Below are 24674 nucleotides of genomic sequence, written 5' to 3'. Positions count from 1 at the left end.
AAAGTGTGTGTGTGACTAAGGTGTCTTTACAGTCCTAATAATCAGTACATCATGAGCTTGCAGCTGTGTGTGTACAATCAGGGGAAATTAGGAACTGGTGTGTGACTGCAAAGACTTCTGGGATTTGTATTCCATATAGTGGCAGATCGTGACAAATGAAGCTTTTACAGCTTAAAAAGAACAATAAAATTTATGTTATCTATAAAATCATCTAATGTTTTATATTGATTAAAGCATAAGGAAATGATTTCACCATTTTTTTTGTGTGTGCATTCATTTTCAATTGTTTTCATTTAGCCAAGAGCAGAGCTATCGCCATCCCGGTGGATTTAGACAGCCAAGTCAACAACCTGTTTGTGAAATCCAATAATGTGGTGCAGAAAACCATCCTCAATTGGAGATTGTCGGCTCGTAATGCATCCAGAAGAGATTCAACACTCACAGCTTCCAAAGACTACAGGAATATCATCGAAAGGCTGCAGGTGAGGGTGGGGTCTCTGAAGAACAGCCAATCAGAACGCTGCTCAGGGTTTTGTATTAAAGTGCCTGAATTATGCTTTTTCTAAAATTACCTTCAATTTAGTGTATGAGGTGTCTGTGAATGTAAATTTTCGAAAAAGTTTTAGTTCTGGATTTTATTTCACGGTATGCGAAAGTTTATTCCACGGTAACTATATTTTTCCCTATATAGTTTTATTTATAAAGTTAGTTATTCCAGAAAATGTACAAAAAATCTTTAAATAATAAATAAGATTGAATATCAAAGAAAATAAAATAAAACTCAATTTGATTATTTAGTATTTTATTTTGAACCTTAAACGTATAGTAAATCAGTGGTCTCAAACTCAATTCCTGGAAGGTCGCAGCACTGCATAGTTTAGCTCGAACCACCTCCAAATCACACCTGCCTCATAGTCTGTAGTTGTCTTAAACACCTTGATTAATTGGATCAGCTGTGTTTGATAAGGGTTGGAGCAAAACTATGGAGAGCTGCGAGTTTGAGACCTACAGTATAGTAAACAAAATATGACTTTAAATGAACAACAAATTCTGTTGTATGTCAAAAGCTTGTTTTATGTGGACAGACCTTATTTCTATCAACATTTGTTAAGTAACATCATCTCACAAAGTAGGGACAAATTTGTATAGTAAAATGAAATTTTTTTACTTTATACACTTAAATTTTGAATGCTGATGGAATTAAGGGTCTTATACCTAGATATGGTAAAGGGAATTTAGCTCCTGACACATGCTATAAGAATTAGGCCAGTCACAATCAGAGTATAGGATGGTGTCAGATAAGAGGGTATTGGAATAAGTAAATCTTCAAATGAATCAGCTAAGACCTACAGTAAATCTTGGAGTAGACAGCCAAAACTAAATGAGGAACATTTTAAATATTGCATCAGATATAAAAATAGGGGCATTGTTGCAAATCATTGTTTGGTTATGCACTTATTTGATTGAAAATGTTACTGTATTATTCCAGATGCATTGAAAGTGGAATTTAATTAGGTGGGGAAACAGGAAACTTGTTCCAGGAATTTGTGTGCATTGTTATGGGAAGGTTGAGTCAGGATGAGGTGTAGGTCTGGGGAAATTTAGTCTGTTTCAGTGTTAATGCAGATGGAGGCTGATAAGAGTGCTTTTTGGCACTGATGTAAAGGTTATAAATAAAAAAATTAAAAAAAAAGTAAAAAAAAAAGTATAGCTTTAAAAGACAACAAATTTTTGACTAAATTAAGTTTAATTTGGCTTATTATTTAGAGGATAAGCATGATTTGAAAATCTATTTATAATTTTGTCTGATACCTTTAAAGCAATTTAAAAATATACTTTTATACACAAGCTTTCGTACATGATTTTGTGGCATTTGCCTTTTTAATTTTGTGCTTTTCAAACAGGATGATTTCACTGATTCAGGGTGATTTCAAACAGGGAATCACTATTTGTCCACACTGAAACTCAGTATCAGATGACTGAAACTGAAACTTTTTGTAAACTCTGGTCTTTGTGAAGATTTTCTGAAACTCTTATGGTGTGGTTGTGTGGCCACTAAAACCAGAATTTTTGGCTCATGTATGACGTCAGCGTGTGCACTGTTTTCTTCTTTCTGATTGGCTAACATGACATGGGTCACACCAAAAGGCAGAGGTTTTTTTTTTTTTTTTAAAGAAAAAAAAACAAAAACAAAGCAGATAAAACTGTTTAAAAAATACCTGTGGGCATAGCCAAAGTCAGTAGGTCAGGGGATTGCTCAGTGACCATCAACTTTCCTTAGAGGATAAGTTAACAAAACATTGCTGCAGCTCTGATACAAGTTTTATTTTTTGCAGAAAATAAAAAATCACATTAATTAAGACCAATAACCATGATTTATTACCTTAATACATTATCCCCTAACTCCCCGTGATTTATTTACTCAAGTTCTTTGCCCACTAGCAACTACAGTTGCCGCTTGTACTTTTGACAAAGTAAACAAAAAACTACAGATTTTTTGAAAGATCCATTTTGTTTAGATGAATTTAGAGACCTTTATGATTATGTTGATATATATTTGTGAACAGAATCATTTTAGTAACATTGCTTTTATTTAGGAGGGTTTGCCTCCATTTTGCATTCTGGAATCATGGGTAGAAAGTTGAAATCCTCATGCAGGGTATTAAAAAGTGCAGGGTTTTAAAAAGTCTTAAAATGTTTTAAATCTCAAAAGCTAAATTTTAGGTCTTAAAATTTCTTATATCTACTGAAATGTAGTGTTGTTCGTCCTAAATCTTTTTTTAACAGGTTTTAATTTTCCTGTTCATTTCTATTATTGTTGTAGACTGAAGTAATTGACAGGTTTTGTTTTGCTCTTGGTATTGGTTATAGGGTTTCAGAGCGGATATATTTGAAAATTTATAAAACAAATATTCAAAAATAAATAAATAAAAAAATTATTATTATTGTATTATTAAATGTAATACATTTTAATTATTTTTATAAGGCTATAAGTTTCATTCATCATTTTCTTAAAAATTTATTAAAAAGTCTTAAATTTAACTGCAGAAACCTTGCTCATGTGACAGAAATGAAATTAATTTCTTTTTTATTTCTTGAAATGTTTTATTTGGTTGTTTGCTTGCATGTCATTTAGAAATTAAACATGGATAATGTAGAAATTTACTTATAAAAGGAAATGGCCAACTATGCACTTCAGGGGCTTAAATGGGTTCTTTGCTTGGAGTTTTGACAAAGTAAACAAAAAAAAAATAAAGATTTCTTAAAAACATTCATTTTGTTATATACATTATATTTGTATTTAAAATATGTTTTTATAACAAGAAAATTGAAACATCGGGGGCACAATTGGGTTAATAAAAGAAAGAAATTGTCTCTAGAAGAAAAATATAATAGAAAATACTGTTAAAATTTATTCCTGCTTTTCTTTTATCAGAAATTTCTTTTTAATAACCAATAATTGAAACACGGAGGCTAGTTTAAAAACCAATATTTGTTTAAACAGAAGTCGTTTTCTTTAAACTGTGAGACGTTTGTGTGAGTGTAGAGTAGATACATGCACTTCCCCTGGTTTAAAAGCCTTGACTCAGAATTCTGCTGAAGCGGGTGAGAGGTCAGCAGAGGGATTATGGGACGCTGAGCTGGCGATTGTGGTAAACCAGGGCTTCATCATGTCTGTCTGCACCCGCGTGCAGCTGTGGCGTGAGCCGGACAGCTTTCAGACACGTTTGCACAGCTCACGGCTCTGCTATGAGCCTCAGGCCTCTCATGCTGAGCTATTTATGAACATGCTGCTCAGAGTGTGAGTGGCTGGACTCCAGAAATGACTTTTTACCACACCTGTCAGTGCCAGTGAAAGTAGGCAAGACAAAAACAAACTCTGCACTGCAAAAATGCTTTTTTTGTTTGCGTTTTGTTCCTACTCCAAATACCTACAAATGTTTACACATTTTTTTGTTTGTTTACAATGACACAATCATATTACCTCATGACCTTAGCATTGTTAGCACATTCTCATCTGTTCCAGCAAAAGAAATTAAATTTTTTTTACTTTAAGATTAAATGTCTGTTCGCATCAGGTGGTATGCATGTGGATGTGCAGCAATCACTAGTGTTTAGTAGGGTTGGGAATCTATAGGGATTTTATGATCCGATTCTGGGGGTCATGTTTCGATTCCAGAACCATTCTTAACCTCTGTTTTTCCTATTTGTTTTGCTGTCCACTGTTACTTCTTTCTAACTTTACATTTTAACTAAAATTAGGCCCAATCCCAATTCTATTTTTGCACCCCTCCCCTTGACCCTTTAAACAGAGTATGGAGTAAAAATGTACCCCTAAGAAGTGGGACACCACTGAAACACCTGCACACGTCATCATATGTCATCACAATCTCTTAATTCTCATGAGATCGATGATGGTGGCTGCTGTAGTTATTCCAGTTGTGCTATTGTTTTGGTATTTATCTTCAGGAAATCACTGAAGGCAATGATATCATGTTATCATACACTCTCAGAAATAAATGTACACAAGCTGTCACTGGGGTGATACCTTTACAAAAGGTACAAATTTGTACCTAAAAGGTCCATATTAATACCTTAAGAGTACAAATTAGTACCTAAAAAGTACAAAGGGTTCCACTTAAAATTTGTAGGTACTAATTTATATTTTGAGGTACCAATATGGACCCCTCAAGGACAAATGTGCACCTTTTAAAAAGGTACTACCTCAGTGACTGCTCGCGTAGCTTTATTTCTGAGAGAGTAGCAATATAATAATATAATAATAATAATAATAATAATAATAATAATAATAATAATAATTCCTTACATTTATATAGCACTTTTCTGGGCACTCAAAGTGCTTTACACATAGGGGGGAATCTCCCCATCCACCACATAATGTGGCAATAAGCTCGTAATTGTACTGTGTATTTACACCATGGCTATATTTATGTATGTAAACACACAAAAACAACATTAACATTATAGCAGACACTGTAAAAAGGTCATTCCCAGATGATTCCCAGCTTTTCTAACAGGGTATTCAAGTGTCATTAAGTGACTAGAATGTGGATTGAGCCTTAGAATTTCTATGCTTTTGTTTAATAATTGGAATCTCTGCACGACAGTACTGTCGTCATAAAAAGTCTTGAATTTTTTAAAATAATTTTTCTGAATGGATGAACTCTGACTGTACAAAAAAGCCGATTGCAAAGAGCAATTATGAAAAACAAACATAATCCATAGAAAAATCATATTTATTTTCCCCAAAAAAAAGCATTGCATTTTTTTATTTATACCATTAAGAAAATGTTTAAAAAGAACTGTTTAATACCGAGAAGGTTTTTCTCCACTAATTTCTACTAACTAATTGTTTTTGTCATCTATTTACTTTGAGGAAAATTCAGTTTTGCCATCACTAGAATAAATTACCTGTGCATTCATTTCAGGAATAAAAAGTTTCAAATTGCAAACAGCTATTTTAAACTGTAATAATGCTTCATACATAACATTCACATTTTGACTGCATTTGTGATCAGATCTGTTCTGTGTTGGCCCTGAGCTTATGCTAACATGTTTCACCACACAAAGTTCTGCAGCATTAAAAAATAAAATCTTTAAAAAAAAAATAATAATAAATAAAATTAATTTTTAAATAAAGTTTAAATCAAATTTGATAACTAATATAAAGTTTAAGCCACTTGTTTAATTCAATTATCCAATTCAAGTTTATGTGTACAGCGCTTTTCACAATAGTGATTGTTTCAAAAATGTGCACATTATTGCATTACAATCAAATTCAGAAATATTATGGTTATTAGTTATCATAACTTTATTAGTTACTAATAACTAATTAACTGGTAACTAATTGCTTTTAACAACTAAAAATAACTTGTTAATGTCACATTTACTCCAACATATTATAACGAGACTGTGAAAACTTGAATTGCAGATGAAGTAAGTGTTTGTTTGTGTGCGTGTGCGTGCAGGATATCGTGTCTGCTCTGGAGGATCGTCTGCGGCCGCTGGTTCAGGCTGAGCTCTCTGTGTTGGTGGATGTTCTTCATCGGCCGGAGCTACTCTTCCCTGAGAACACAGATGCCCGAAGGAAATGCGAGAGTGGAGGCTTTATCTCGAAGTGCGTTTGCTTTTATCAAACGGTTAACATCACCTTACAAAACCATTATATTAAACTTCCTCTTTTTTTTTGTTGTTCGTCTATCAGTCAGTTTTTACTGGGTGACCTGAAACAAGACACAGGAAGTGAGATTTGAAACTCCTTGTTTATAACATTTTAGGAAGATTATGTTAAGCCATAGGCAGCAAGGTGGCGCAGTGGGTAGCACAATCGCCTCAAGGCTAAAAGGTCATTGGTTCGAGCCCCGGCTTGGTCAGTTGGCATTACTGTGTTGAGTCTGCATGTTCTCCCCATGTTGGTGTTGGTTTCCTCCGGGTGCTCCGGTTTACCCCACTGTCCAAAGACGTGCACTATAGGTTAATTAAAAACCAAATTTGGCTGTAGTGTGTGTGCAAGAGTTTGTGGGTGTTTCCCAGTGTTGGGTCATGGCTGGAAGGGCATCTGCTGCGTAAAATAAGTTGGTGGGTCATTCCGCTGTGGTGCTCCCTGATGAATAAAGAAAATCAGCCGAAAAAAAAATGAATGAATGAATGTTATGAAATATTTATGTATAATCGAGCCTTGTTATATTAGTATTATAAGTTATACTATTAGGGTATCATAATAATAAAGTGTTTAAAGGTACAACACAAATATTGAATAAAAGTCTTTTCTTAATAGCTTTAAAATTTAAATACCTTTAAGATTTGGATAAATTGTGAAGAAAAGTAATGAAATAAACTTTAACATAAAAGTCTTTATTACTATAAGTATAATAAACTAATCTGTATTCTAATTAAAAAGATTAATTAATGTTTTTATTATAATTTTGCCAGAGGAAAGCAAACATTAGATGAATATTTGTTTTAGGTTTTATAAATATTATGATGTATAAGTTTTGTTTTGTTTGGTTTTGTTTTGTTTTATTTTATTCTTTTCTATTCTATTCTATTGTATTTATTTAATTTAATTTAATTTTTTAAGTCAGTTAAAGGGAGAAAAACTACTTTGATTTTATTTTAAATATATCAGAGGAAATATAAAATGGTTTATTTTATTTTGTCATAATAGCTTATAGTTGAGGATTATGTAATGACGCAGCTGTGCTCTCTGTCCTTCACTTGTCCTCATGCAGTGAGACTGCCTTTCTGCTACAGAAGGATTATTTGTGTGTTTGCATAGTTCTCAGTTATCTGCATACCTGCATAGATCTCTCATAGTTCTCATAAATTGTATGTTTATTTTATTTTATTTTGATTCATGTGCTGTTAATATTAAAAGAAAAAGATGAGATCTGTTTCTGGTTTAATTTACTGTACCACTTGTCACATTTAGCACTACTAATTTTATTTTATTTTATTTTATTTTTATCACAATCTCACCCCATTTTTAATATTACTATTTAACTTATATTCTTGCCCTATTTCTTATTTTACCAGCCCTTAGTTTTTTATTATTTGTTTGTTTATTTATTTAGATTTTTTATTGCAATATGCTCACCCCATTTTTATTTTACCAACACTCGATTATTTATCTATTTTCCTATTTTATTTAATTAATTTTAATTTTTGTTAATATTGAAAGACAAATATGGGATCAGTTAATATTCTTACCCCATTTCTTTTTTTACCCGCCCTCAATTAAATTAAACTATTTTATTTTATTTTATAAAAATAAAATGTTCAAACTAAATAATCTTTAATTAATAAGTATTTCATGATTATTAACACAAACTTTTCATCTGTCTTTTTCAGATTAATAAAACACACTAAGCAGCTTTTAGAGGAAAATGAAGAGCGCTTGTGTATAAAAGTCCTGCAGACACTTCGAGAAATGATGACTAAAGACCGAGGCTATGGGGAAAAGGTAATGCGCACACACATACACACACAACAAATCTTTCTGCGTACACAAACCTGTCTTCTGCAGGACTATTGTACATCTTGATGAAATTACAAGAATCACGTTGGTGTGTGTTACTCTATATTTATCTATTTTACCAATAAAAGTCCCGAAACAGAGCTGTGTGTTTTCACAGTACAGCCCTGTAAATCTGCTTCAAAGACCACTTTGCACATCTGACATGCTGTTTTTATAGCCTATATACTTTTTATATACATAATTGCACACAAACACACGTGTGCATCTGTTCATGAATCATGTCCTTCTAACACTTTATAAAAAATGCAGATTTTCCGAACTCGGTTCCATCCAAACATGAACAAATCCCCACTCCATTTCTAATGTTTTATTAGCACAAAATTAATTAACACCCAATTAACATCAACATCATATCTGAACACTTGATATTTTAGTGATAAATTTGGTTGCAAACTTTTGCTTTAAAGACCCCATGAAATCAAAGCAAGTTTTATAGATTTCTTTCCATGTCTGTTAACATTTAGTTTAGTTTGCTTTTTGCTGTCAAATATGTCAAAGGAAGAAATACTGGATTTAAAAATTTTATTTCTGCTTTTGATGTCAAATATGCCAAAGGCAATAAAACTAGACAAATTCTATATTTTTTATATAATTTAATTATTTGTTTTATTATTTTTTTTTTTAATGTGCCAAAGGAGGGAAATCTGTATGTTATGTTATGTTATGTTATGTTATGTTATGTTATGTTATGTTATGTTATGTTATGTTATGTTATTATTATTATTTTTACACTTTATTTTATAAATATGCCAGAGGCAAGAAAACAGGACTTATTAAATGCATATTTATTTATTTATTTATTTTTTTATATTATTATGTATATATTTTAATTTATTTGTTTGTTTTATTTCATGTATTTATTTATCAATTTATTTATTTTTTTCAAATATGCTGAAGGCAGGAAAACTTAAAAAAATATATTATTTAATTTTTTGTTTTATTTTATTTATTTATTTATTTATTTATTTATTTATTTATTTATTTTTGTCAAATATGCCAAAGCAGGAAAAAAACTGTTTTTTATTTTATTTTATTTTATTTTATTTTATTTTATTTTATTTTATTTTATTTTATTTTATTTTATTTTATTTTATTTTTAAATATGCTAGAGGAAAGAAAACTGGACTTATTACATGCATATTTATTTGAATATTTTATATCTTATTATGTTTATATTTTTATGTATTTTTTGTTTTGTTTTATTTATTTTTATTTTATTTTATTTTAAATATGCCAAAGGCAGGGAAATTAGACAAATTTTATTACTCTTATTTGATTAAATTTTATTATTTAATTTAATTAGTTATTTAATTTATTTATTTATGTCAAATATGCCAAAGGCAGGAAAACTAGCCCAATTTTATTGTTTAATTAAATTAAATTAAATTTAATTTAATACAATTTTTAAATTTAATTATATTTTATGTCAAAAGAAGAAAAACTGGTCTCTTAAAGCAAATGTTTTTATTTATTTAAGCAAATATTTGTATTTATTTAATTTCAGATCAAATACACCAAATAATAATAATAATAAAAAGCTGCATTTATCAAGTGAATTCATGGGGTCTTCAATTTCAATTGCCCTTAATTTATCACATCTTAGGTTAGCCACTAATGCTTTAAAGTCAAATGCTAATAAATCCTGTGTTATGTCACTAACGAACATTGTTTGGCCTTTTCTTTTTTTTTTTTTTTTTTTTTAAAGCCTTTTCTAATTTCTTCCCTCACAATACTAACGTTGTATGCTCTTCTCTTCCAGCTAATTGCCTTTGATGATGAGCTGGATGTGGCTGAGGTTGTTTGGTTTTTTATTTTATTTTGGTTTTATTATTTGCTATGTTTAGTTGGGCTTCCCGCTCACGCTCCGATGTAGTCGTCCTATTTAGTGCTTGTTCTCATTTTCTTTGAGCTTTTTTTTTTTTTTTTTTTTTTTTTCTGCTGGTCTTTGTCAACGTGACTTCACCACGAGGCGGCCGATTGCTGTGTCCGTATGTGTGCGTGTTGTAGTTGTGTGCATTCAAACCTCACCTGATAGTTTCAGTGTGTGTTTGTGTGCATGTGTTTTTACCACTGGCCTTGTTTTAGATAGCGTGTGCTGGTAAAACTGTGTGTAAGTGTATCAGACCGCTGTTTGTGTTCACACTTCCTCTCCTTCATGTTACTTCAAGTTCAAGTTGAGACACGAGTGAACATCACAGCACTTTGAAAAAAAGAGTTCACCCACAAATGAACGCTTACTGTTTGTTTAGCTACAATCAGGTTCTGGACTGCGTTTTCCAAAACCATTTTAGTTCGTAAACATTATCGTGCAGTTGATCTGAAAGTTATAAGGTACACCTGTAACTTTATTTAAGTAAATTCCTATAACAAAATCTGATATATGGCCATATATGAACATATACACTGCAAAACAAAAGGTTTTGTCTTGTTTCTAGACTTAATATCAAAATATTCTTAAAACAAGAAGCTTTTTCATTTATTAATTCATTTTCCTTCGGTTAAATCCCTGATTTATAAGGTGTCGCCATAGCAACTCTTCCAGCATATGTTTTTTGAAGCATATGCCCTTCCAGCTCCAATCCAGTATTGGGAAACACTCATACACTCACACATTAACACACACATACAGTACCGCATTCACACACACTATGGCCAATTTAGTTGATCCAATTCATCTATAGTGCATGCCTTTGGGACTGTAGGGGAAACCGGAGCACCCCAAAGAACCCTGCGTCAACAAGGGGAAAATGTGCAAACTAATGAGCTTTTTCTAGTCAAGTATAAAATGCTGTCTTGTTTTCAGAAATAATATGTTAACCTAAAGTGACTTTTTCCTTTAAACAAGCCAAATAATCTTTATTCAAGTAAAGTCCCATACTAATATCTGATATATGGCTGTATATGAACAAATAAACTGCAAAACATGCTTTTCTTGCGAAAAGTTTTTGTCTTGTTTACAGGCCTAATATCTAAAGCTTTTTCTAGACAAGAACAAAATATTCTGTTGTTTTCAGAAAATTATGTGATAAAAAGCAAAAAATCTGCCAATGGTTTAAGCAAAATAATCTTCTTTCAAAGCAAAAACAAGATTACACCTCATTAACAGATTTTTTTTCTAGGTTTAAGGAAAAAACACACTTTATTATGACTTATTTCCAAAAACAAGACAATGGGAATTATTTACTAATAACTGCGTACATTAGAACTTCTCAAGAAAACTTTCCATCTAATTCACGGTTCTGGGCTGCATTTCCCAAAAGCACCATAGATGTTAAAATTTGCATATAATTGATCTGAAAGTTATGAGGACATTATGTGAAGTTATGAGATTATACCTGTAACTTTATTCAAGTGAAGTCCCATTTTAAAATCTGATATACAGTATGGCCATATATGAACATATAGACTGTAAAAAACGCTTTTCTTACGAAGAGTTTTTGTCTTGTTTCTAGACCTAATGTCTAGAAACTGTAAGGTCAAGAAGCTTTTTCTAGACAAGTAAAAAAAATGTCTTGTTTTCAGAAATAGAAGTAAAAATTAACTGTGTTTGTTCTTTAAACAAGCAAAATTATCTTTATTCAAGTGAAGTCCCATACCAAAATCTGATATATATGGCCAGAAATGAACATTTACACTGATTTTCTTGAGAAGAGTTTTTGTCTTATTTCTAGACCTAAGATCTAAAAACTCTTAAAATAAGAAGCTTTTTCTAGACAAGTAAAAATATTCTCTTGCTTTCAGAAATATTAACTGAATCTGCCAATGTTGTAAGCAAAATAATCTTCTATCAAAGTAAATACAAGATTACTTTGCTTACCCCGTTAACAGATTATTTTTCTTGTCTTGTATCTGTGTGTGTGTATTTTTTTTCTTGTTTTAAGAAAAAATAAATGTACTTTATTTTTACTTAAAAAAAAACAAAAAAATATTTGACTTCTGGGCAACACAGTGGCGCAGTAGGTTGTGCTGTTGCCTCGCAGCAAGGGGTGGTCAGTTGGCGTTTCTGTGTGGAGTTCACATGTTCTCCCTGTGTTTGCATGGGTTTCTTCTGGGTGCTCCGGTTTTCCCCACAGTCCAAAGACATGCGGTAAAGGTGAATTGGGTTGGCTTAATTGTCCATAGGGTGTAAGTGTGAATGAATGTGTGTATGGATGTTTCCCAGAGATGGGTTGCGGCTGGAAGGGCATCTGCTGTGTAAAAACCTGCTGGATATATTGGCGGATCATTCCGGTGTGGCGACCCAGATTAATAAATGGACTAAGCCGAAAAGAAAATGAATGAATGAATGATTTGACTTCTGAAAACAAGACAATGGGACTCATTTTCTAATACTGCGCACATTTTAACTTCTTAAGAAAACTTTCCATCTAATTCACAGTTCTAGGCTGCGTTTCCCAAAAGCACCATAGATGTTAAAAATTATCGAATGACTGATCTAAAAGTTATGAGGACATTATGTCAAGTCATGAGCTTTTACTTGTCTCTTTATTCAAGTAAAGTCCCTTACTAAAATCTGATATCGATATATAATCTTCTAATGTATAAGCAGAAGAGTCTTATTTCAGATCAAAAACAAGTTTACATTGCTTTACCACATTAGCAGATTATTTATCTTGTTTTAAGAAAAATGCTTTATTTTCACTAATTTCTGAAAGCAGGGCAATGGGTCTCATTAATTGCATACATTTTTTGTATATTCATTCGCACATTTGAACTTTCGAGTCTTTCGGATGAGACATTAAACCGAGGTCCTGACTCTCTCTGGTCATTAAAACCCTATGGCACTTCTCCTAAAGAGTAGGGTTTTAACCCCAGTGTCGACAATCATCCCCATTCACCGAATTGGCTGTATCACTGTCTCCACCAATAGCTGGTGTGTGGTGAGCGCACTAGCGCTGTTGTCTTGTGGCTGCCGTTGCATCATTAAATAGGATGCTGCACACTGGTAGTGGTGTGGAGAGGGCCCCCTCATGATTGTGAAGTGCTTTGGGTATATGCCATACATGATAAATGCACTATATAAATACACATTACAATATAAACCAGCTTCATTTAAGGGCTTTCCTCAAAGCGATACTTGTCCAGGATAACCATGAATTAAGAGGATTCACTTATGGCACCACCGAAACAACAGTAAAAGAACTTTAATGGCAATGCAGGTTTTGATGTTGGATGTGGGGCACACTTTCAGTTCTCAAAAGATGAGGTAAAACACACTGCAGTTTTGTTGACTTTAGAAAACACGTTTTATAATGCTGAGCAACCACTGTATCAATGGTCTTGATGTTCAAGCACTTTTTTTTTTTCCACAGAGTTGACGTTTTCCAACTGCAGGCACACAGAGCGCTCTTTCAAAGCGCAAGGCACATCAGGCAAATGTGAAATGCACGCAGGGCACATAAACACCCTGAAAAAACTCTTTTGCAATTTTAAAAATGAACCTCTCACTTCGAAAAAAGCGCATTTAGATTGATCGTGGCCTGAGTAGGCATTCAGTTCAGAGTTGAAATGGGGAAGGCAGGCAAAGTTCATGCTGTATTTATAGTCACTGCTCTTCTGGTAGTTCCAGGCATGAAATATGACCCGGTCAGCCCATAACAGCATAGTGTGTGTGTGAACGCTCTTAAACATCCATGAAGTTGTGTTGCATGGGTGAAGTGTAATATATATGTATCTGTTTATATATGTGTCTATATGTATATGTGTGTCTGTTTGTATCTCATAACTGAATCAAATCCCATTGGTTATTATTATCAGAGAAGTTCGGGTTTTGGTGTTAATGTTTAGCAGTAACATGTTAGGAAATTGCTCTGATTCATAATTTACTCTTATAGACTTTTAGTAAATGCACACAGTAAGGGATTATACTGCACTACCATTCAGAAGTTTGGGGATTGCTTCATATTGATGCTTTTATACAGCAAGGACACATTAATCAAAAGACACAGTAAATACTTCCAGATATATTAGAAAAGATGTTTTAACTTTGTTAGTAATAAATTATGTTTCTTGATAGAAAGATCATATGAGAATGATTCTGAAGGATCAGGGTATAGTAAATACACTAAACAAAATTTAGCTTAGATTCACAGGAATATGGGTTAAATTGAAAAATACACTCGCCGGCCACTTTATTAGGTACACCTTACTAGTACCGCTTTTGATTTCAGAACTGCCTTAAATCTTCATGGCATAGATTCAACAAGGTACTACAAATATCCCTCAGAGATCTTGGTCCATATTGACATGATAGCATCAAACAGTTGCTGCCGATTTGCTGGCTGCACATTCATGATGTGAATCTCCCGTTCCACCACATCCCAAAAGTGCTCTATTGGATTGAGATCTGGTGACTGTAGAGGCCATTTATATACGGTTAACTCATTGTCATGTTCAAGAAACCAGTCTGAGATGATTCGTGCTTTGTGATTTGGGCCCAAAGTGTGACAAAAAAAAATATTCCCCACACCATTACACCATCACCACAACCAGCCTGAACCGTTGATACAAGGCAGGATGAATCCATGCTTTCATGTTATTGACGCCAAATTCTAACCCTATCTGAATGTTGCAGCAGAAATCGAGGCTCATCAGACCAGGCAAGGTTTCTCCAATCTTCTATTGTCCAATTTTGGTGAGCCTGTGCATATTGTAGCCTCAGTTTCCTGTCCTTAGATGACAGGAGTTGCACCTGATGTGGCCTTCTGCTGCTGTAGCCATTCCACCTCAAGGTTGGATGTGTTGTGTATTCAGAGATGCTGTTCTGCATACCATGGGTTGTAACGAGTGGTTATTTGAGTTTCTGTTGCTTTTCTATCAGCTGGAACCAGTCTGGCCATTCTTCTTTGATATCTGGTATCAACAAGACATTTGCACCCACAGAACTACTGTTCACTGCATTTTTTTTTTCTTTCGGACCATACTCTTTAAAACCTAGAGATGGTTATGTGTGAATCCCAGTAGATCAGCATTTTCTGGATTACTCAGGCCAGCTCGTCTGGCACCAACAACCATGCCACGTTCAAAGTCACTTACCATAAATCACCTTTCTTCCCTATTCTGATGCTCGATTTGAACTGCAGCAGATCGTCTTGACCATGTCTACATGCCTAAATGTACTGAGTTGCTGCCATGTGATTGGCTGATTGTTGCAGTTGGACAGGTGTACCTAATAAAACAGCTGCCGTACCATCATATAGTTAATATTTTTTTAGAATAAAAAAGCTAGATAGAGAATGTTAAATATTACAGTAATTAGTTAATTATATATTTATTTAAATTTAAAAATAAATAAATAAAAATGTATGGTATGCATGCACTGTGCTCACTCCAAATAAAAATTATATAGTTAATACTATAATACGAATGTATGTGTGTAGAGTATGTGTGCACCGTGTCCACGCACCTGATGTTTTGCACGTCAATGACTATGATCAGTGACTATGATGGCGAGTCCTCAGCACTGCATGAATCTGATCCTCAAACACACTTACACACGTGTTTACAACACATGAAGAGACGAACCAGCACATAACATACAACACCTCTCTCTCTTCATCTTTCTATTGCATAAGAGAATGTCTGTGTGTGTGTGTGTGTGTGTGTGTGTGTGTGTGTGTGTGTGTGTGTGTGTGTGTGTGCGTGTGCGTGTGTGTGTGTGTTTGTGTGTGATGTAAGAGCGATGGATAATATGGCTTTAGGTTGACGATGATGCGGCGGGGACTGCTGCTGCTGCTGAGCAGAGAAGCTTATGTAATGTGAATGGAGAGAGAAGTGTGTGTTTGTGCAAGAGGTGAGGTGCGTGTCTGTCTGTGTGTATGATAGGTCGTGTGTCCTTCACCTGCACTGTGCAGACAGTGTTGCTGACGGTTGCTGTTTCTTTCTTTATTCTCTTTTGCTTTTTTTCCTTTACTCTTTCTTTCTTTCTTTTCCTTTTTCTTTTCTTTTTTGTCCATTCTATCATTGCCTATTTCTGTCTTGCATTCTTTATCACTTTCATTTGTTAATTTTTTAGTCTTTCTTTTGAGTTTTTATTGTGCTCTTTTTTTCTTTCACTCTTTTTATCTTTTTTTTGTTTCTTTTTCACTCATTTTTTCTTCCTTTCACTCTTTCTTTCTTTCACTCTTTTTTGGTCTTTAACTCTACTTATTTTTTTCTTTCTTTCTTTTTTCACTCCTTTTTTCTTTCTTTTTCTTTTTTCAATCCTTTCTTTTGTTCGTTCATTCATTCTTTTTTTCACTCATTTTTCTTTGTTTTTCTTTTTTCACTCCTTTCTTTCTTTTTCTTTCTTTCTTTCTTTCTTTCTTTCTTTCTTTCTTTCTTTCTTTCTTTCTTTTTATCCAGTCTTTCTCTTTTATCTGTTCTTTTGCTCTTTCTTTTTTCACTCATTTTTTCTCTTTTTTCACTCTTTTATTCATTTTTTTCTTTCCTTATTTTCTTTTTCTTTCCTAATTTTTTTTCTTTTACTCCTTATTTTTTGCTGTTTGTTCCTGTCAATCTATTATTATTATTATTATTTACTATTTTTGTACTCTTTCTGTTATCACCTGTTTGTTTTTATTTTTTACCTTCTTTTATTATTTATCTCTTTTATTTATTGATTAATTTATCTGTTTATTTATCTCTCCATCTCTTCTCTGTTTTATATTTTTCTACTACATTGTTTACTTTATATTTTCTTTCTTCAATTTCCTCTCTCTCTCTCCCTCTCCCTCTCTCTCTCCCTCTCCCTCTCCATCTCCCAGCAGATTCAGTCAGCTCTATTAGTGTGTGCGTCTGTCAGTCCGGGTCTGTTGTCCTCATGTGTCCCGTGTTTTTGGCTCCTCCTTTGCACGTCTCCAGTCCTCCATTAGGAGGCGCTGTGGACACATCTGTCTCTGTCCCCGCCACTGTCCCAGTTTCCTCTCCTTCGTGCAGCACGATTCCTGGACTCCCGCCAGCTCTCAACCAGAGGTTACATAAGACCTGCCCCTGTTTTTTTCCCTCGTTTTTTTTTTTTTTCCAGGAATCCAAGCTCTTTACTGATGTGTGACCTTCTGCAGTAATTGCCAATAAAAGTAAGACGGGCTGTTTACCAAGAGACACTGGACCATCCAGTGGACATACAACGCCCTAAGCCCTTCATCGAAATCCACAATTCAGCTTTTGTCTTACTAGACCGAGATGCATAAATGAGGTCATCGAGCCAAATGCCTTCAGTCTTTAGGCCAAAGCTCAGAGTCGGACACACATTGAGCTCATGTCGTGACAGGCTGGTTTTAAAGCGTGTTTGCAGGCTTTTGTCGACAATGAGCGTGATTGAAATGCGCCCTCCAAGCTTCTCGCCATTGACATGCACCGCAGAGAATAAAGCTGTGATATCAGCGAATGTGTGACTTTCTCATCCACACACTTAGTGACAAACTAGCTGTTCATAAGTCTGCCTTCGGTCCAATTTGGACTCGTTACCGGATGTGCAGCTGAATGGATCGATTTCATGTGGGGGAAATTCACAAGAAAGTGTTTTGATAGCATGTGATGAATGCATGCGTTTATGGTGGCTAAAGAGGGACATTTCGCATTCACACCTTTTGCATTATTTTCCAGCTGAAAAATGATGTCGCAAGAAAGGGAGATTCCTTACTGGTTGCAGTATTACTCACACAAACATGCGCGTGCGTCATGGTTGTTGCTAATTTAAACCCCCCTCTGTCTCTTTGTGCTAGAAAACATACTCCAAATTTCCTCTTTGCATGCTTTTTGAGCTAATACATGTTTCTAAAAGTGAATCGCAGTAAATGTGTTATTTTTATGTTGTTGATAGTATGGTGTTCCTCCCTGTTGTCATCCTTTTCATTGTGTCACATCAAACAAGGAAACGTTTGCATGCTCTGTATGCACGTCGCCTGCTTTGCTTGTTTCTTTTTGCTGCTGCACGACTTTAAAGAGCCCCTATTATGGTGTATTAATCAACCCTACAGTAATTTGTTTCTGAAAATATGCATTGCAGGATCTGCGTTTCTGAAACAGTTGGTTTAAATATCTGATCTCTCTAAACTCTGAGTCTACTCAGATTGGTCAGTTTGTTGCAATTGGAGAACCACAATACCAAGTTCAGACTGCATGATTTTCAAAGAAGTTGTGCATCAGATGGTTTCACACTGCATAACTATCTGGATTAGCGTTCTATCGGTGCTATGTTTACACTGTAGGATAGATCGGCGACAGGAGGTTTCACACTGCATGACTTCATAGGAAGAATCGTCGACTACTTTGTCTCGGTCTGCAAGCTACATCTCACAACAAAACACATGCGAGAAGTGGCATGAAAACAACGCCAGGTCATGTAGTACATCTTCTTTAACCACATAATGAGAAAGAAGCCTTTAGTGAGGTAGAAAATGTACTTATTTTGCTCACCTGGCTATTGAAGTTAATTAGCAATTTCTTCTCAACTGATTTTCTTTTTCGACCCAGTTGTGGTATTGCTCCGATAACACATCAAACAGACAGGTGCTCATGTCAAATTTCCTTCAAATTTTCCTCCATTTCTTGGGTCTAAATAAGCAGTTCCCAATCTGGGGTGCGCAGTTTGACCACCAGGGGTGCGCGAGAGAAATTTTGTAATGGCGGAAAATTTTAGCTTTTATTATTTTAATGGATTTCTTTTGGGTAAACTTCACATGTCATTATTTTGAGAGAAAAAAAATTCACTAAGAGAAAATAAAAATCACATTAATTTACAACCCATGCATATTCACTCATCCCATGGTTTAACGTCTGCATTGAAATACTCCAGCCCATTCCCATTAGTGATAGTACATTTGTAATTTTTTTTTTTTTTGTCAAAATTGACATCTGGGTAAAAACTAGCACTTCAAATAAGTCAAGTGACAGTAGGGATGAACTATCTACATCAGCCTCTTCTATGGAGATGTGCAGCGTCCTTGAATATATGGACTCACAGGCATTGTCAACTTCATAAAAGCTCATCCATTAATGTATTTCATTATCTTTATTTTAATCAAGTACACAGACAATTTATGTATTTAGTTATTGTATTTAAAAATGTGGAGTTTAATCGGAGAGGGGTGCTTGCCAGGTGTCAAATATTAGAAAGGGTGCACACAGCAAAAAGTTTGGGAACCACTGGTCTAAATAGAATGAAAAGAAGCCCTTTAACTTCTCCCCAACCTCCCGCTAGTGATAGATACCCATACTAGTGGATGCTCATCTATCATTGACTGTAGGTGATCGCCAATGTTATTTTCTACAGAACACATTTCACATGGCATGATTTTGAAACTTCGACAGGACAGATTGTCTCAGATTGCATTTTCGACAGTTCACACTGTGTGATTGTTACTCTCATGAACGAGCACTGATTTGACTGTGATTTCAGGCATTTGTCTGCAATTTCTCGAAACCTCAAAATTAGGGCTAAAATCATTCAGTCTGAACTCAGCAAAACACACACTACCAAATACTAGTTGTTGTATCTGAATTAAAGCTCTAGGGGCTTCTTTAATGCTAGTGAAAGTGGGGATATGAACAGTAATGATGGTGTCAGCTTTATGGTATTAAAGAGGTATCAAGTCCTGATTCTTAGGAAGTAGTGTTTACATTGCAATGTAACTTAAATTCAACAAAATGCGTTAAAGGAAACATCAAGATAAAGTGATACCGAACGATTTCAACACAATTGACTGCATCTTCTTGGCATGTCAATAGCATGAACTAAATCATGGGCAGCCAGTAAAGATCATATTCTGGCTTTTCTTATGAACCTGCACAGGTTTTTGCAAGAAGTAAGACTGGAATTACCAACAACTCGTTTCAGGCAGTTAGGGATTGCTTCCTTTTTATTGGAACTCAACTTTTTATACACTTTGATCTTTGAAAGGCTTTTTACACTCACAAACACCTGCATGTACATTACACACTACATAATAGATAATATCTCAAAAAAAAAAAAAAAACCTAATAGGGGCACTTTAATAAATGGCAGTAACAATACCTTCTTAAATGGATATTTAAGCATTTTTAGTCATTATATGTGTGCATGACTTTAACTTTTGAGTTTGTCTCTTTTTTTTGTCTTACTAATGAAAAATAAGCAGCAATTATCATGGAAATACTTACACCCTCATATCCAGATGGATTAAATGTTGTGACAGGACCAAACAAGTTGCAAATACCTTTTTGAAAATATATCTCTCTCTCTCTCTCTCTCTCTCTCTCTCTCTCTCTCTCTCTCTCTCTCTCTCTCTCTCTCTCTCTCTCTCTCTCACACACACACACACACACAAAAATGCATTTTTCCACACCCAACTTGGTAACACTTAATGGAGTAATGTTTTTTTGCCAAGTCACGGCTTGAGAGTGCATTGCACTGCTTGAGATTCAGAATGGATACCTTGGACATTTAAAGCCTTTTATCGGTTTTAATACGTTTGCGAGCAAATTCAGTCTTCCCACTTAGATGGCCCCCTTTGATAAGATGCAGCACGTAGGCTGACCTGCTGAGGTCAAACATCCCTGCGCTTGACATAGATGAATGTGCAGCCTTTGCAAAAAAACTGCAGACGCTTAAGTGTAGAAAGTGAATTTCTTGGGCCGGTGGATTTGATGCGTATGACTGTCAAGGGTCGTTAACACATTCTAATAATGCCAGAGACTAATCTGCATTAACTAACTCATGACTTTTTATCTCCATTAGCTTGCACCCCCACCTGAACCAGAGGTCCCAGCAGAGGTGTGTCCAACACATATTTGCTGCCCCGCTGCTCTTGGGCCGCGGTGTGGGAATATGGGTTGTTGCAGACAGTAGTTGGTCGTCTCATACCATGCCATTGCATTGCACTAGCCTTTCTCTCTTTCTCTTTTGAGTCATATCTGCCCATGCAAATGGGAAAGCAAAGCCCCACGCTGGCACACGCAACACTTCTTTCCTCTGCGAATGTCTTTCTTAATGTTCCACAAATATGCCAGTAAGCTGACCTATTTTTGGTCTTGCTGATTAGAGTGCAGAAGGATTCTGGATGTTTATTCCCCCGTTCATTTTCTCCATTGAGAAATTGCTGGATAATACCTTTAAAAATGTTTTTTAAGAAACGTGTATCATGATTTTAAATGTTAATTAATGATATATAATTGTTTCAACTTATTGACGTACAGTATCTTTTGATTGGATTTCTGGAGAACGAATCTCCTTGGGTCATCTAGTCAATGAAGTCAACCATGTTACCATGGAAATGAGAAAATATTCAAAATTAGCCAATAAAATCATTTTTCAGGATACCTGCAGGGCCTTAAAATGTCCTGAAGTTCAAAATTTTCAAATTTTAGGCCTAAAAGAATGGTAAATTCACTGAAAAGTTGTCTTGTAGGTCTTAAATAGTTTTAAACGGATCCTAATTATCATTATTTTTTGTTTATGTGAAGCTGCCCAATTGATCCATCATCCGATCACCAACAATGCATCCTAAAACTTTTAGCAAAACTATATCTATAATTAATATTATAACAGTCTGTTGTGCATACATTCATTTTTTTAAGGCACAGTGCTCAGCATAATTGAGTACACCCCATTTTAAACATTTTTATCTAATTCTCAGTGAAAACAGGCAATGTATTTTGGTGCATTTAAACAAAACAGATTTTTTTCAACAGATATATTTATTAAAAATAATATTTGTCACCAGACATGATTAGAAATTTAAAGGATAATAAAATTAAATTCAAGCAAAATATTGCAAAAAACAATTACAACCTACAAAATTTCATCCAAGTTTTTCAAATTAGCTTTTCTCGACCCCCCCCCCCCCCCCCCTTTTTTTTTTTATTTATTTGTATTTAATATTTTTCTAAAACATCTAAATTTGGCTGTACTAGTTTTTGGACCACTATCGTAAATTATTTTGTTAGATACGCTCCAGATTTTGCTTCAGTACTGACTAATCTAATGAATATGCACAAATATAATATTGTATAGCTTCATATTAGAATATTAATTAAAAAAAGAGATCTCTGAGGGGTGTACGTATATATGCCGAGCTCTGTATGTTGAAAACAACCAGAGTTGTTTTGACACATTATTTGAAATATGTGGTTAAGAAATAACTAGTTTGAATTAGTTTTTTGATGGGGCAAGTATTTTTTTTTTTTCTGCTGGGCCATTAAAAAAAACCTTACCGTTAAGATAGACTCTTCATGGTCCTATAAAGGTCTTTATAAAGTTTTACTTGAAATGTGCAGAAACCTTGTTTGAATCATTTCAAATTAAACAAATTATTATTAGTAGTAATGACAACAACAACGGCAACAGTCAAATTATTATTCTAAAATCTAAGCATTAAGTATTGCTAATGTACAATATAATATAAAATATATATTTTTAATCTAATCTAAAATGACTACTATATTATTATAGTTTACTGCAGTGCAATATTGTAATGCTTTGTGGACCATGCACTTTATTACATTATAAAAGATTTTAAGCCCACATACGTTTGCACTGGTGTTTTTATACCTAAAGTGTTGTAGTTGACTCCATTTCAGATTCAGTCATTTATTGTTTTAATCTTTATTTATTTAGATTTTTTTTATTTAAATATTTTATTTAATTGTTTTATCTATTAGTGTAATAATAACAACAACTACAACAACAGCAGAGGTTTAATTATTATTCTAAAATGTAAGCATTAACTATTGTTAATGTACGATAAAAAAATAATAAATATTAAAAACATTTATCTTATCTAAAATGACTACTATATTTTTAACTTTTACTGAAGTACACATTGAAATGCTTTGTAGGCCATGCAGTTTATTACTTTATAAAAGACCTTAATCTCACATTCATTAATTGTTTTGATCTTTATTCATTGTAAAATGCCTGTGGGGAAACTGAATGCACAAAAGAAACCTTTTCAAACCAAGGCTGCTAGAAAGGTCTTTACTTACCTGTTTTTATTTATAAATTATTTTGTGCGGGCCAGCATTTTATAGGTATATCCATGTCCTTATGACAGACAGGGAGAAAGAGGGTTGAAAAAGCAAACCAAATGCTTCTCTGCAATGGGCAGAGGAGTGTGTGTCAATAGTACACAGACTCCATTATGTAATCCGGATAAAAGTTTTCTCTCTCCTCTCTCACTCATGGCTTGCGTTTCTAGCTTTGGCGCCCTGTGTGGTGCTTATGTAATTAACATGGTTTCATTCCTGCCGCAGAAGCAGAACTAGAGGCCGACGAAAAACAGATGGCCTGTAGAATAGGTTAGCGGCCAGCGACTGATGTATATTCCTATGGAGGTTTAATCATTAAAGAGCAACGGAAAGTAAAGCAAACATCATAAGATGTATTATTTATTAGTGCTCTTGTTTTACTCCCTTTCAAAGCTCACTTTATGGATAAACTAGAAAAAATGTTTTTGTTACTCTGCTCTGCATGATGTTCCCCAGCGCCTGTCTGCTCCCACACACACACATAAACACACAACATACCTCTCATTTAACTGCATGATGTAATCTGCCCCACTTTTTGTGCATGTCAAAATAGTGACTAATGTTTTCAGTCTTGACCCCCTTCTTTTTTTTCTGCTTCTCATTTTTCTTCCCTCCTTTTTTGCTTTCTGCTAACTCACGTCACTCAGGAGTTTGATCCAAACCAGCCTCAGAAGCAACTGGAGGATCAGAAAAGGGTAGGTAATGAGACGGGGAATGATGGCGCCGTCTGAGCTAGAGATGCATCGGTCCACCTGGCGGAAATCTGAACTATATTTGATTTAAGATGGCTGATCTATGTTCTGGGCTTTTGCAGAATTTAATATACTATGATTTTATAGTATAAAGTATGTAAACGGAACATTAAATGCAAAAAACTTACTAATCTTTATTTATTTCATACTTCAGCAATTTTGCAATGCTTTCAAGTAAAAAAAAATCCCAATTTCATTTTCATCAAGTTGTTAGAGCAGCTGACTGTAGTATTAGTAACCTAGTAACCAACAGTAAACAAGGCAGATATAATAGAGCTGATTGGTCATGTGTGTGTGCAATGTTCGCTAGGTCTGAGTTTATTTAACAATGCATTTCCATCTGCCATTATTTACATTAACCATTTATTAAGTCCAAAACCACATCAACTGAGCATAAAAATTATACAGTATGTATAAAAAATGTGCAAATTATGAAATTTATTTTAATTCTGTCTTTTCATAGCTCATTTTTAATGCTGTACTTCAAAATGTACAGAGCTATTAACGATGAAGTTTGTTTGTTAAATATAAGCAGGATGCATGTTAATTTAAATTGTTAGACTCTTTGTATTTTCCGTAATTTCAACGATGTCTCACAGCAATTAGTAATTTTTTGATTTAGTGGCTAAGGGGTGTGGTTTGGTGCCACACCTCCTTTTTAAAATCATACGTTTTTGTTTGACTGACATCATACGAATTACCCACTAAACTGACAAATATAAAATAGTTACGTTTCCTTGTGAGATCAGGCTGGTAATTGCTGCTGTTTTATAAGCGCCACCTACAGGCAGAGAGAAAATCTTTAATTTTATTTAACCTGTCACATGTTTTTTTTTTTTTTTTTGCTATTGAGAATGAGGTTTGTTTGTTAAATATAA

At 34.1% G+C, this 24674-nt stretch overlaps 1 protein-coding gene across 48 annotated transcripts in view; it reads left to right on the top strand.

Annotated features, from left to right (window-relative positions):
* itpr1b (inositol 1,4,5-trisphosphate receptor, type 1b) overlaps positions 1-24674 on the top strand; it is a 246804-nt gene that overhangs the window by 113956 nt on the left and 108174 nt on the right. For 15 of the 48 annotated variants that reach the window (XR_012387286.1, XR_012387285.1, XR_012387281.1 and 12 more), the window contains 4 exons: positions 298-482; positions 5991-6139; positions 7873-7984; positions 23692-23739. Coding sequence is in view for 39 of the 48 variants with exons in the window: in XM_073916977.1 (XP_073773078.1) it covers positions 298-482; positions 5991-6139; positions 7873-7984; positions 23692-23739 (494 nt within the window). In the remaining 9 variants the exon portion in view is untranslated. Of the gene's footprint in view, positions 1-297; positions 483-5990; positions 6140-7872; positions 7985-9818; positions 9855-20756; positions 20793-23691; positions 23740-24674 lie in introns of all 48 variants that reach the window. The other 33 variants (XR_012387289.1, XR_012387288.1, XR_012387287.1 and 30 more) reach the window with 4 other exon arrangements.

Source organism: Danio rerio, chromosome 11 (assembly GCF_049306965.1).
Source record: "Danio rerio strain Tuebingen ecotype United States chromosome 11, GRCz12tu, whole genome shotgun sequence".
NCBI lineage: Eukaryota > Metazoa > Chordata > Actinopteri > Cypriniformes > Danionidae > Danio > Danio rerio.
This window is presented reverse-complemented; position numbering and strand designations above follow the sequence as displayed.